General features: G+C 37.0%; 1 protein-coding gene across 2 annotated transcripts; it reads left to right on the forward strand.

Moving 5' to 3' along the window:
- The first annotated feature begins 1,717 nt into the window (after nucleotides 1–1,717).
- Nucleotides 1,718–13,209, forward strand: LOC104113577 (uncharacterized). Of its 2 annotated transcripts, none has more exons than XM_009623785.4 (11): nucleotides 1,718–2,050; nucleotides 6,833–7,793; nucleotides 8,413–8,542; nucleotides 8,642–9,090; nucleotides 9,253–9,333; nucleotides 9,409–9,507; nucleotides 10,130–10,288; nucleotides 10,429–10,515; nucleotides 10,679–10,750; nucleotides 11,323–11,591; nucleotides 12,888–13,209. In XM_009623785.4, the coding sequence occupies exons 2-11, from the start codon at nucleotides 6,915–6,917 to the stop codon at nucleotides 12,898–12,900; spliced, it is 2,238 nt and encodes a 745-aa protein (XP_009622080.2). In that variant the 5' UTR covers nucleotides 1,718–2,050; nucleotides 6,833–6,914; the 3' UTR covers nucleotides 12,901–13,209. The 2 variants fall into 2 exon arrangements, with proteins under 2 accessions (XP_009622080.2, XP_033516523.2); XM_033660632.2 differs by lacking the exon at nucleotides 1,718–2,050 and adding an exon at nucleotides 4,316–6,755.
- The last annotated feature ends 246 nt before the right edge of the window (nucleotides 13,210–13,455 follow it).

Here is a 13,455-nt window from a genome sequence, read left to right on the forward strand (position 1 = left end):
TACTTTAAAATTCCATATTTTTGGTGTAGAAATCCTTGAAATATTATGATATTTTATTAAATCTAGGTAGAAATCATTTACTCTCAAAGTAGTAATGAAATCCCTCTTTAATTCTTCTTCTCTCGAAGTCTAGGGTTCAAAATATGAAAGAATAGGTGAAACCCCAAAATTCCAAACTTAAATAGTCTGCCTAGCACTACTCTTCGCAAATGCGGCTCAAGCCTCGCGGTCGTGATACACAAATCGGCCGCCTGCCCAATCCTCTTTCACGATTGCGGAAGCACCTTTCGATTTTGAAGCTCACCTGGCTCCCACACTACGCGAATGCGACCCACGCCCAGCGAGCGCGAAGACCTTTACGCCCAGACCCATCGCGAACAATACACTCCTTGTGCGAACGTGATGAACAATTGCCCTAACTCCAAATTCCTTCATTAGGAATGTAAAGCACATCTCGCGAACGCGATGAACATCCGACACAAAAAAATCAGCTAACACCAAACATTCTTTGGGTGATCTGAAACTCACCCGAGCCACCCAGGACTCTGTCCAATCATACCAACAAGTCCATATCCTAATTCAAACTTAACCAAAGGCTCAAAACACTACAAATAACATCAAAATCAAGAATCAAAGATCAAATCATTCTCTTAATCTTCAATCATTCCAACTTCGCCGAACGCATCCAAATCACACTTAGACATTCCGGATCACAATCAAACTTTGTAACACAAGATCCAATCAACTAAATGAACACATTCAAAGTCTCAAATCCACAATCGGAGTCCGATAACACCAAAGTCAACTTCCGGTGAACCTATGAACTCTCTAAATCTTTAAATTGCCAACTTAGCCAAAACTTCTAGGAACATCAGAATCAAAATTCGAACATACGGTCAAGTCCAAAGTAATCATACAAACCTATTGAAATCATCAAATCCCGGTTCTGAGACCGTTTATTCGAAAGTCAAACATTGATAAACTATTCCTACTTAAAGCTTTCAAATTAAGAATTTCTCATCCAAACCACCTCTGAACGTCTCATAAATTGAACCCAACCGTACTCACAAGTCATAATACATCGTATGAAGCTACTCAGGGTCTCAAATTACAGAATGGAATGCTAGAACTCAAAACGGCTGGTCGGGTCATTACAATACTTTTGGTGAGAAGTAGTTTTTGTTTGGCTAATTAATTTAGAAAACACTTTTGAGCAGCAATTAAGTGCTTATAATAACTTGTTTGTCCAAGCTTTTCTTGGCCGAAAGTACTTTTTTGGGCCAAACATATTTTTTTTCAAAGTTAAGGTGTTTGGCAAAGTTTTTAGAAGGAAAAAATGCTTTTGAGTAGAAGCAAAATAATTTTTGAGAAGTAGAAAAAAGTAACTTCTTCCCAAAAATACTTTTTAAAAAGAACTTTGAGAAAAATACACTTAAAGACACTTCTTAAAAAGTTTGGTGAAATACTAATTGATGCTCAAAAGTACTTTTTAAATTAATTAGCCAAACACAAACTGCTTCTCGCCGAAAGTAATTTTTGAAAAGCACCTTTGCGAAAAATACTTTTCAAAATAAGCTAATTCTAAAAGTTTGGCCAAACAATCGATAGCAATTTATTTTCAAAAGAAATAAAAGCCAAAATCACTACATTCAAAACCAAAACTAAAACCAAACATTTTACTATATAAGTCTCATATTATAGTTGTACTGATGTGCGTTTTGTACACAATAGGTTTACATTTTTTTCCCCCCTTTTACTTTGTTTTCTCCTTCCCCTTACATGTGATTTTTTTTCCTTAAAGAAAAACAAACCTTTTTTTTCCATCTAAAGATTCATGTGCTCTAGTAAATTTACGGAAGAGACCATTTGAAGTACGGGGGCTTGGATTGAAGACTATTGGGTTCCTCTCTCTCTGCGAGTTGTGGCGACTGTTGACTGCTCGACTAAGTCTTGATTAGCTGTGGTCCTTGTAATTGCCTAATTTCTTCCTTTTGGTGTTCGGCTGCTCCATATTTACGCACTGCCTTGTTCCATCCTTTCAACTGTTCTAGTAAGCTTTTCTTGCTTTACGTTTTATATTTTGACATATGGGTCTATTTATTCTTCATGTATTTCTTTTCTTCTTTTTTGGATTTCATATTTCAAAGGGTTTAGTCTAATATCTAGGGTATTCTGCTTTAGCTCAAAATCAAGAAAATATGGAATCATATCAAAAGTATAGTAGTTTGTTTAGGACATTTGATGGGACATAAACACTGTATATATATTTGTGTTAGTACAATGATATGCGCCGCATAATCTTGTTGGGTGGTTCTTGTTCTGCTGTAAAGCGGTGCTTTTCTAAATTGAGCAAATTTACCAACCGATGAACTTTTCTTTTTGGCTGGACGGCATTTGTTTTGGGTGTGGAGGCTAGTGTTGGAGTAGAAATATCTAATCTTTTGGTTACTTATATTGCACAACAATAGAAAACGTGATCAGTTCTGTCTCTTTTGGATGAAGTGCTTCAAGTTTCAATTCTTGGATCAGTCTCATAATTAATTTGGATTTTATAATTTGTCCATTTGATCAAATTTGAGTATTGAAAACTTTTAATTTGATAATGTCTTAGACCATTGTCCTACTGTTGTCCTTTTGGGCATTTCAATTAGGCAATGTGCCAAGCCAACGCTTAGCATTACAGCTGTGCAAAATCTTTGCTTTCTGCTTAACCAGTTTAGGACAAGTATTCCTCAAAGTGTGCTCCCAAATCTTGCCACCCAGGACTGTATTTGTTAGAAAAACAACAGTAGGTAGTTCGAGAGGTCAACATTTCAGCATCGACATGTGCTGCTAAAAATGTATATCTATAGTTATGGAGATGTTTGGAGATTAACGGTGTTCCGGTAGCGTACATTAGGGTGATTAAGGGCATGTACGATGGAGCTAAGACTCGGGTGAGGACTGTGGGAGGAGACTCGGATTATTTTCCAGTGGTGATGGGGTTGCATCAAGGATCAATTCTTAGCCCATTTTTATTTGCCCTAGCGATGGATGTGTTGACGTGACACATTCAAGGAGAGGTGCCCTAGTGTATGTTATTTGTAGATGACATAGTGCTGATTGACGAGACGCGTTGCGGGGTTAATGTTAGGCTGGAGGTGTGGAGACAGACTCTAGAGTCTAAAGGTTTCAAGTTGAACAGGACGAAGACAGAATACTTGGAGTGTAAGTTCAGTGTTGGGGCACATGAAGCAGAAGTGGACGTGAAGCTTGATGCACAAGTCATCCCAGGAGAGATAGTTTTGGATTTGCATTACAGGGTAACGGGGAGATCGACGAGGATATCGCACATCATATTGAAGCGGAGTGGATGAAATGGAGGCTCGCTTTTGGTGTTTTGTATGACTAGAACGTGCCACCTAGACTTAAGGGCAAGTTCTACAAAGCGGTAGTTAGACCGACTATGTTGTATGGAGCCGAGTGTTGGCCAGTCAAGAAATCTCGTGTCTAGAAGTTGAAAAGACAAGATTATGAATGAATATATTAGGAACAAGGTGCGTGTGGCTCCTGTGGAAGATAAGTTGCGGGAATCAAGGCTGGGATGATTCGGACATGTGAAGAGGAGAGACTCTGATGCCCCGATTAGGAGGTGTGAGAGGTTGATCATGGCGGGTCAGCGAAGGGGCAGATGGAGGCCTAAGAAGTACTGGGGTGAGGTGACTAGGCAGTAATGACTCTACTTCAGCTTACCGAGGGCATGACCCTCGATAGGAGGGTGTAGAGGTCGAGAATTAGGGTTGTGGGATAACAGGCAGTCTAGAGTTTCGCCTAGTCTTTCCAGTAGTATTACTGTAGTAGTACTAGTCTTGTATTTTCCTATTCCTAGCCCCTTGCTATTACACGATGTATCATTATTTCCAGTAGGATTGACTCTATTCTTGTAGTGTCGTATTCTTAGATCTTTGTTATTGCACGTTGCACCATTTGCTTTCATGTCTTATTACCGTGTTGTTACTATTGTTTGTTTATTCCTTCATTTTCACTGTTCTTGAGCCGAGAGTCTTTCGGAAACAACCTCTGTACCGTCATAAGGTAGGGGTAAGGTCTGCGTACACTTTACCCTCCCCAAACCCAACTTGTGGAATTTCACTAGGTTTGTTGTTGTTGTTGTTACCCCTATAGATACAGAATGTATCGTCTTACTTTTGTTTTCTGCTTGTATAATAGTTTTATAAATTCAGTGTTACTTGTAATTCAAATGTTTGGTTATTATTGGTGTTTTATCAAGATTGGGATGTGCAGGGAGGGTGGAATTACTGTATCTCTGCAGAATAGGATCCAGGTTTTGCAGTATCCCTAATACTGTAACAAACATATATTCATGTTATTAAAAGTGATGGCCACAATTTCACAGATTAAATGAGCTCATCAAGAAATGAAGTATTGCTTCCTTCTTTTCCAATTAAAAACCATAAGCTGACTATATAGGATTTTAAGCATAAAATGTTGCCAAACGACAAAATCTTAAATTGGTGAAGTGTGTGCCAAAGTGAAAAATTATGATGTTACTTTTCGTTAATTTTACTTTGCTGGGGTAGTTAAAGAGGAAGTCATTTCATCTTTGGCTGTATTAGTAAACAGGGGCTTAGTTTGGTGGGCGAAAAAAGGAATATATGACGTCCAATTTCAAATGGAGAAACTATATGAATCTATTTTTCAACAGCTATTTGCAAGGGTATATTTAGTGTAATAATGTCAACAATCTGCATTGTTAGCAAAGTAATCAAAGTTATTTGCAAGCTATGTTGCTCGGACTCTCCGAAGACATCACCGGTTGCATGTTGGATCCTACAAAAATACATCCTTCAAAAGTAGCGTATTTCTGGAGGATCCGACACGAGTGCGCAACATTTTGGAGAGTCTGTGCTACATAGTTTGCAAGAGACACTGTGATAGTATTGCAAAAGGCATAGCATGTATTTGCAATGTGAGAACATCAGCGACAGTTAGGTGTCTACTTCAAAAGTTATATTTCCATTAACTAGTCTGTCTGATGTAATAGGAGTTTTAATTGTTAGTCCGAGTATGGAAACTTTGAAGAAACTCTCCCTAGGAGGTGTGCTATACACTCAGTTTAGTCTTTATAGTTGGAGTGGTCAGTTTCTAGGAGCAGGAGACTGAGCTTTGGTCTTGCCGGTTTTGTATTGTTTCACTTGGTAATTGGTAATTAATGAAATGCCTAGTCGCCCAAAAAAAAAAAATTGTCAAAAGTAAGTCGCAGTTAAAGGCCAAATCTGTCGGGCCTTTAAGCGCAAAGCGCGGAATTTAAGCGTGAGTCTGAACAAAGAAAAGAATTAATGAAGAAAAAATGAAATCAAGCAGAGTAAATGAAGTAAAATCATATCAATCAAGTTTAAAAATCATTTCGAATTTCTGATGCAGATGAAAAGATGTAGTTTATGTCTTCTGGAGCTAGTTTTCTTATACAAAATTTTAATTTCTTATTCCTGTCATTGAAAAGATCATGCATAGCGTTTTTTAACAATAAATGTATCGTTTACCAAATATATTTATTATCTAGTGCTGCCTTCTTAGAGATAGAGCCCATTAGTGATGATGCACAGCCTTTGCACTTTAGTGCCTACACTTAAGTGCTACTTTATCGAGGCGAAGTGCACAACCTGTCTTTAACTAAGCTTCAAAGCATAAGCGCACCTTGAAAGAGCCTTTAATAACACTGATTGTTAGTGCTTCGTCTGTGTTCAATTGATATCATGATGTCCACATTATATAACCTTTCCCTTCTACATCAGCAAATGTTCTTTTGCTATAAAAAGTCCTACACTTTAATAAGTGGACAAAATTTTAGACATCCAAAGTAGAGAATGAATTATTTAATTTTTTCTTATTGCAGTACTTATAATTTTTCCTTAGGCACAGAATTAGACTCAAACTTGTGTTCATTCATTCTCTGATTTTAGGAAGTTAGCTTCAGGTGGCGTTGCAGAAGTATTGTTCTACTGCACAGTTCACATTGATATATCACCAAATTCTCATGCTGAAGCTATGCCCTGGTTTAATTCAGTTCCTCTATCCTACCTTATGACCTGATTGGACTCTCCCAAAGATAGATTTTATTTTGTACATTCTAAAAGATTACCTTCTCCAAAAGTTTAACATATAATGAAAAGATACCATATGTTTTAAGTTCAATATGATTCTAAAGGATAATCAATAACTTCTCTTGTATTTTATGTTTCTTATTAAATACATCGCAGAAACTCATTTAAATTCGTCTTTTGAGATTGGTGCTAGTAAATCGGTGATGTTGGATCATAACATTATTAATTCCTTGTATTGCTCCTTTTATTGGATGATTAGTTGTTTCCTGCTTAAGGAAAATGATTGTAATGGAGAGCACACAATGCTTTACTGATAACACGACTAGATCAAGGGAAATCTAGGGAAGATGACAGCATAGTGCAGAGAAAGAAGTGGTTAATGATAAATGATAAATTTCTGATGGAGTATGAGTGACTGAATGATAGTTACAAAAACTTCCCTTTCGTATATCTGCCTAGATCTGAAATTTTGCCAATTTTGTAAAGCCAAAGTGTCTATTATTAGCTATAGTTGAGGGAATAAGCACGAGGAGAATGCTTTTGTCTTTACAGTCACGGCTGCCAATGGTGAACAAAGCTAATTTGACTGAGTTACATGCATGAGGAATAAGATATCACTGTTTACGTGTTCATTGTTTGGCTATCTAACTGGTGAACACCTTAAAGCTATTTGTTGGTGCTTGCAATTTCTTGAAATTTTGCTTACTTATGAATTGCTTGTGACACAGGTCTTTCGATATCGAATGAGGGCACTAGAGATGAGTTGAACTGGCTTGTTGTTAGACCATTCTTTGATACCATTTCTGGTCAATGGCCCGTAAAGGAAACCGACAGAAGTACAGAAAAGGAGTTTCAGTTTCTGGATCTGGATTGGTAAATGAGAATGAAAACAGTAGTCTGACTGAGGCAGAGGGCAAAAATGCAGAACCTTTTAATGGTAATCTTTCCGGCATATCTCTAACAGAGAGCTTCAACAATACACATGAAAGTGAAGGCAAGAAAAGCAAGCACAAATCTAGAAGATCACTTAAAAAGGAAAAGGAAGATATTGATACATTGTCAACTGCAGAGGAAATAGGGCCTGAAGAAGGCAGTGGTGCAGGAATTTTCAAAAGTCATAAAAGTAGAGGGGTGGCTCCCGAGTCAAGAGAAGGTGGTGAGACGTCTCCGCATACTAGTCACCGCTCAGACAATTCAAAGGGAAGTTTTGGCCAGTTCGGAACAGGATTAGATAGAGACAATATATTAGAAAATTGTAAAGTGTCTATTATCGTAGTTTTTAGGAACTTGATGACATTGGCTCTGTCTGTCTCAAAGGCATCAATTCAATGGTTAGAGAGGTGGAAACCTTTGCTTTACCCTTTAAGGAGCAATTTATTAATTGCGAGTAAGCACGTTCAAGAAAAGGTTCAGCATGCATACCCTATAGTGGTTCGGTGGATCATGCACAATTTATTCATTGCGACTGGGTATGTTCAAGAAAGGGTTCAGCATGCATATCCTATAGTGGTTAGGTGGATCATGCATTTTGGAAATATAATTATTCTATTATCAATGGTTTGGTTGGATTGTGCTCTTAGAGGAATTGAGTCCTTTCTATGCATGGGGATGACTTCAATTCTCTCAGTCATCTGGTGGGGTGTTCTATCTTTGATTGCAGCCGCTAAATTCAAGTTTCTACTGATTTTGGTAAGCGACTAGCTTCTTTTCTTGCATGGAAAACAACATCTTCACCCCTCAAATAATAAAAGGTGTTTGTGAGCATATATATCTAACCCTAATTGCTTCTCATCTTTGGGTTGGCTCATGAATGATTTCATGCTGAACCAGAATTCCGGAAATCGCTTTGAGGAGCTATGGATTGTTTTCCCCAAGTCACTAAATTAGTTTTGGCCATTTCTAAAAGTGTGATTTTGTTTAAATTGTTTTGGACAAAAATCAGTGTCCACTATTGAGTTTGACCATTTCATGCTGTTAGATTCTAATAGTTGACTTTTACTGATTTTGACTGTGTATACTTTGCTCCATGACTCCATCTTATTTTGTTAATGCTTCTTGAATTACTGAAGGTGGTCACTATAGTTTTTAAGTGAAATATTTCTTTTCATTCTGGGCACTGACCAATTTCTTCAGCAGTTTCTAAGACTGTAAATTTTATAAATTAGTGGCTTGATTTTGTGGAGTTTCCTGTGGTCACTCTCTGCCTTTGTGTTTTCTTTGTAATCATTGATTATATTCTTTCCGTTAAACTGCATATATGAGAGACCTTTCAATCATCTTGCTGTAATGAATTGCTGTTAACATTCAGGCAGCAGTTGCTGTGATTGGACTTCTTACTGGGTTCATCATCGCAATTCTAGGAGTTGCTGCAGTGAGCATCAGTTACTTGTGGTTCTATGGAAGATTTTGGGCAGCGGTGCTTCTGGTCTTGAGTGGAGGTGATTACTTTTAAGCTTTAGTGTTGAGCAGTTGCTTTTACTTTTATCACATTGATTCCAGTTTTTTCCACTAAGTGCTGTTTTTCTTTTTAAATTTAGGAGTGCTTTACAGGTTGAAGCATGAACGGCTTGCGGTGTTTGTCATAAATTTGTATTCTGTATATTGCGCATGGACATATGTCGGATGGATTGGTTTAATCTTTGGTTTGAATTTATCATTTGTTTCGAGTGATATTCTCATATTCTTCTTAAGAAACAATGTAAATGATCATAGAAGGCCAAACAGCTTTCCTGATCAAACAACTGGAGTACAAGGTGAACCTAGCTTCTATTCTGGTGGATCAGTGCCTCCATCTGCTGATGATGCGTATGTTCATACAGCTGATCGTGGCACTGGGATCCCTTCAACTAGTGGATCTGACACTGATATGACATCTGAAGACGAAGTTCTCAGATTGTTAAACAGTACAGATCACTATTCAGCACTGGGCCTGAGCCGATTTCAGAATATAGATGCTTCAGTTCTCAAGAAAGAATATAGGAAAAAGGTGATTCTTCTGTACCCTCCTGAAATTCTTACTCTCAAAATATTCGTATCTGATTTTTCTGAACATCATGCTGTTTGAAGTCTGATAATGCTAGATTAACTAGAAATGCATTGCTATCGAAGTCAAAATATTACCAATCAGCTAAAGTATATCTTCTATTAGGCAATGCTGGTTCATCCTGATAAAAACATGGGCAATGAAAAGGCTGCTGAAGCTTTTAAGAAACTTCAAAACGCCTATGAGGTACAGATTGTCTTGTGATTTGAGTTCTCTATTTGGTGTTCATTTCTGCACTTGGTAAGAATTGGATTATTTCAGGTCTTACTTGATTCTTTAAAGCGAAAGGCATATGATGATGAATTGAGGAGGGAAGAGCTGCTGGACTACCTTCGGCGGTTCCAAAGTCCTTCGCAGAAGGTTTGAATTAATATAATTTTGAGTCATCTAATTAACCATTCTCAAAAAAATAATAATTTTGAGTCATCTAATTAGTTCATCTGTTAGACTTGACATTTTATGCATATGTCAAATATGCAGTGAGTTTAGCAAAAAGATGTTTTGTTTCAATTTTTGCAACTTTCTTTTTCTACAATAGGTAAGGAACTTTTAAATGATATCTAACTGAAACAAGAGATTGGTGAAGTCCTTGACAAATCTTATGTTTTGTGAAAGATATATGCCTTTAAGCCCTCGGTCATCACCTTTTGCTGAAGAAACCAGCTGGGAGAAAGTTCTTAATGGGAACCGCTTTAAGTAATAATGGGTTTTCACATGCACTCTTAAGTCTTAACTCTTTTGCCTACTTTGCCTGGTTGACTCGTATGAATGAGCCCCTGTAGGTTCATCATATAAGTAATGACATCTATCAGTAAAGGTCTTGCTCTAAATGCAGTCCCATGTCTTTGTAGGTCCTAGGTATTTACGGGGAAGGATCATCTTGTACCAGAAACTATATTTGGAAAATACTCCTGAAGCGTGATTGTAATGTTGGATTATACTTTCACTTAACTCTGTCTCATGCTTAACCAAACAATTTTAGGGTAGAGGCTATGGGTTCTTCACCTCTGGATTCACACAGACAGAAGCTGCGGCAGAGGATTCTCTTGCAGACGCTCGACGAATTACTTGCAAGAAGTGTGGCAACTTTCATGTCTGGGTTGTCACTAAGAAAACAAAGTCCAAAGCAAGATGGTGCCAGGTTTTCCCTCCAGCGACAATATACGCATGTTATAAATTCTTGAATTCTGTGCACTTTAACCATACATTCTAGTTTGTCTTCCTCCTCTCTAGCATATGTTTTTTTATTAGGATATTTACCTTTTACTCTTCCATTCATAGGAATGCAATGATTTTCATCCAGCAAAAGATGGAGATGGATGGGTTGAACAGCCTTCACATCCATTCTTTTTTGGAATGCTACTGAAGGTATCAACTAATCGAACAAAATGAAAAAAGCAAAAGCTTTTGAGAAGACTTTCTTTCATGATGAGTCTCTCCTTTAAGTATTTTGTTTTTTCTTTAGTTTTTTATTTCTCTCTCTCATCCTTGCGGTATATGTGACACTATTGATCTCCACCAATATGTGCAGGTAGATAACCCTGTTGCCTATGTTTGTGCTGATAGCAGGATCTATAATGCTACTGAATGGTATATCTGTCAGGTAAAGTTTTTCTTCTCACCATCTGGTATAAGGTTTCGATTTTTTCTGAACGTTTGAATGGAATTGGTCCGGGAAATGAGAACAACTTGTTAGGACTATAAGGTCAAAAGTGCATTACTGTAGTTTTCATTGAATTCTTTTTGCTTTTTATCATCAAGATAAGGTACCGACTTGGCAAGTTTTCTTCAGATACCATAGAAGGTGAACAAAAGTTAATAGTGTGGTTTAATAATTTTTTTATGTTTCTTTTTTTTATTTGGGGGGTGGGGGTGGAGGCCTGGAGGTGGTTGAAATGCCACTTAAAAAATCAAATCCATCACCAGTTACTTGTTAAGCTTGGATGATGTTGAGTTTTATATGCCATGGGTGCTATACTGTTGTTTTCTCCATATTTAGGAAAAAGATTAACTCCCATAAATGAGCATCTCTTTTGAGCTAACAGAAAATGCTCACCTATTTCAAAATGGAAGGGTGGCTCTAGATGTTGTAAAGTTGGTTAATCATTGAAAACAACTGAGCAAGTGCACCTCTGTATCTTAGATAATCTAGTTCACATTATGCTGGGGATGCAGGGAATGAGATGTCCGGTCAACAGTCACAAGCCAAGCTTCCATGTAAATACAATGAAGAGCAGCAATGGGAAGAGAAGTAGCTCAGGACAAAGAGGCCCAAATATGGAAGAGACCATGACCGAGGAGGAATTTGTTGAGTGGCTACAGAATGCCGTACAATCTGGTACGTTTGGCGATTTTGATGGCAGCACACCACAGAGATCAGCTGGCACTAGTACTAGCAACAGCGCTAGTGGAAGCAAGAGAAAGAAAAAGGGGAAGAAGCAATGGTGAGTATGAAGCTACCATCTAATCCTCCCGCATTAAATTCTAGTCTGGAATGGACTTGACCCAAATGATTTCTGTCATCTGCATGTTCCAGCTTTCATAGATGCTTTTTTAAAAACTAAACGGGGTTACTCCGAGCAAAAAAAGCTATGCTTTAACCCCGCTAAAAGTTGTTTAATTTCCTTTACCTCAATTTAAAAGTTGCCAGCACAAATTACATGATTCCTTTTGGCCTAGCAAGGGACTACACAACGTTGGTAAGCAGAATTTGCTAATTTTTCCAATAGATATTTGCTTTCCTATCTTACAATCTCGTCATCTGAAAGCGCGATCCTTGAAATTTATATGCCTAGTAAACCACTCTAAACTCGTTAGTGGTTGGTCTTTCTAAGGTCTATTTCGCTACTTTTTAAGGTCTTTATTTTATCATCTCGAAATTCTGTCGTTCGGAACGGATCTGTTATACATTTCACTAACAAGTTTTATCCTAACTCTTATGTGGCATTTGTTCTCCTTAAGTTTTTGGAAAGAAAGAATTTTTAATTGGAAATTAATTTTAGAGAAAACTACATAATATGACTAAAATGAAAATAAATAAATATCCATTTTGGCACAATTTTAACTATCATCCACTTTAGCCCTAGTTTTTTGTTCAGTGGCTAACACTTCGGTTCTGTGCTTCTCTTCTACTAGAGAAGTTTCGAAGCTTCTTATAAGGTAGCACAACAATCTCAAACAGAAAAGATCAGCACTTGTAGATCCAAATTTAACTGCATAATCTGAATCGAAAAAAAGCATAGTTCATGGCTAGTAGTGACCCAAAACCATGCGCAACCTCTGGAGCAGTAGGCTATTTGGAGGAATGCTACGCAACAATGGCTAGCTTGAGAGTTAGAAATCTGAAAAGAAAAAAAGTAGTGCAAGGAATCAACAGAGTTAGATTCTGTTGTTATTGTTTGAAGGAACCTGTTATTGAAATTTTTGTTCATCTGAAGCTGATTTGAAACGAATTTGAACAAAATTTTCGAAGCTAATTACGTGAAGCGTAGTTATTGTTGTTGTACTAGAGCTTTAAAGCAGATTTGAGAGAGTTGAGTTGGAATTACATTCAGATTTCAAATACCTAACGCATTTGGTAGCAAAATCAGTATATATCTATGTGTAGTACGTTGTATATTTGTGTATCCTTATACAGCTCCCTGTATATCTATGTATATTCATGTCTACCTGTTTGTATTATATATGGATATATAATAATATACACATGTGATACTGATGTTTCTTCAATTCGATTGCAGCGACAAATTTTGATTCCAAACTAGTCAAACTCACCTCCAATTTGCCTCAATTTTGTATATATCCTCGTCCATGTATTTCCAACGAATTTCAATTACACCTACTAAAGATTATCTTTTTTTTCATGGGTCTTTTTAGTGTAATAGATTCTATGGCTAAGCGAGTGGCGACTATTCTATTTTTTGGATACGTTTATGTAAGTATTTCTTTATTTTATAACAACTAGTCTCTCGACACGTGCGCCGCACATATATGTCGAGTCAGGTAGTGCATTGTATTGTAAAATAATTTTAATATTATTAAAATAAAACTTTGAGTAAATAATTGTACACAAAAGAATAACGTAGAAATACCATTCATTTTCTTCACTCCATGTACAATTGTAAAATAATTTTAATATTATTAAATACCATTCATCTTCTTCACTCCATTCATCTTTTATAACGTAGACATGAATTATTTTTTTTTGTCCATCTTCATTCTCCCTTTCCAACATTCATCTTCTTCACTTCATTTTTGAAAATCTGATGCATATGTGAATGCCACATAAATTCAAGATGTATTGATTTA

The sequence above is a fragment of the Nicotiana tomentosiformis genome, chromosome 9, assembly GCF_000390325.3.
Source record: "Nicotiana tomentosiformis chromosome 9, ASM39032v3, whole genome shotgun sequence".
Lineage (NCBI taxonomy): Eukaryota > Viridiplantae > Streptophyta > Magnoliopsida > Solanales > Solanaceae > Nicotiana > Nicotiana tomentosiformis.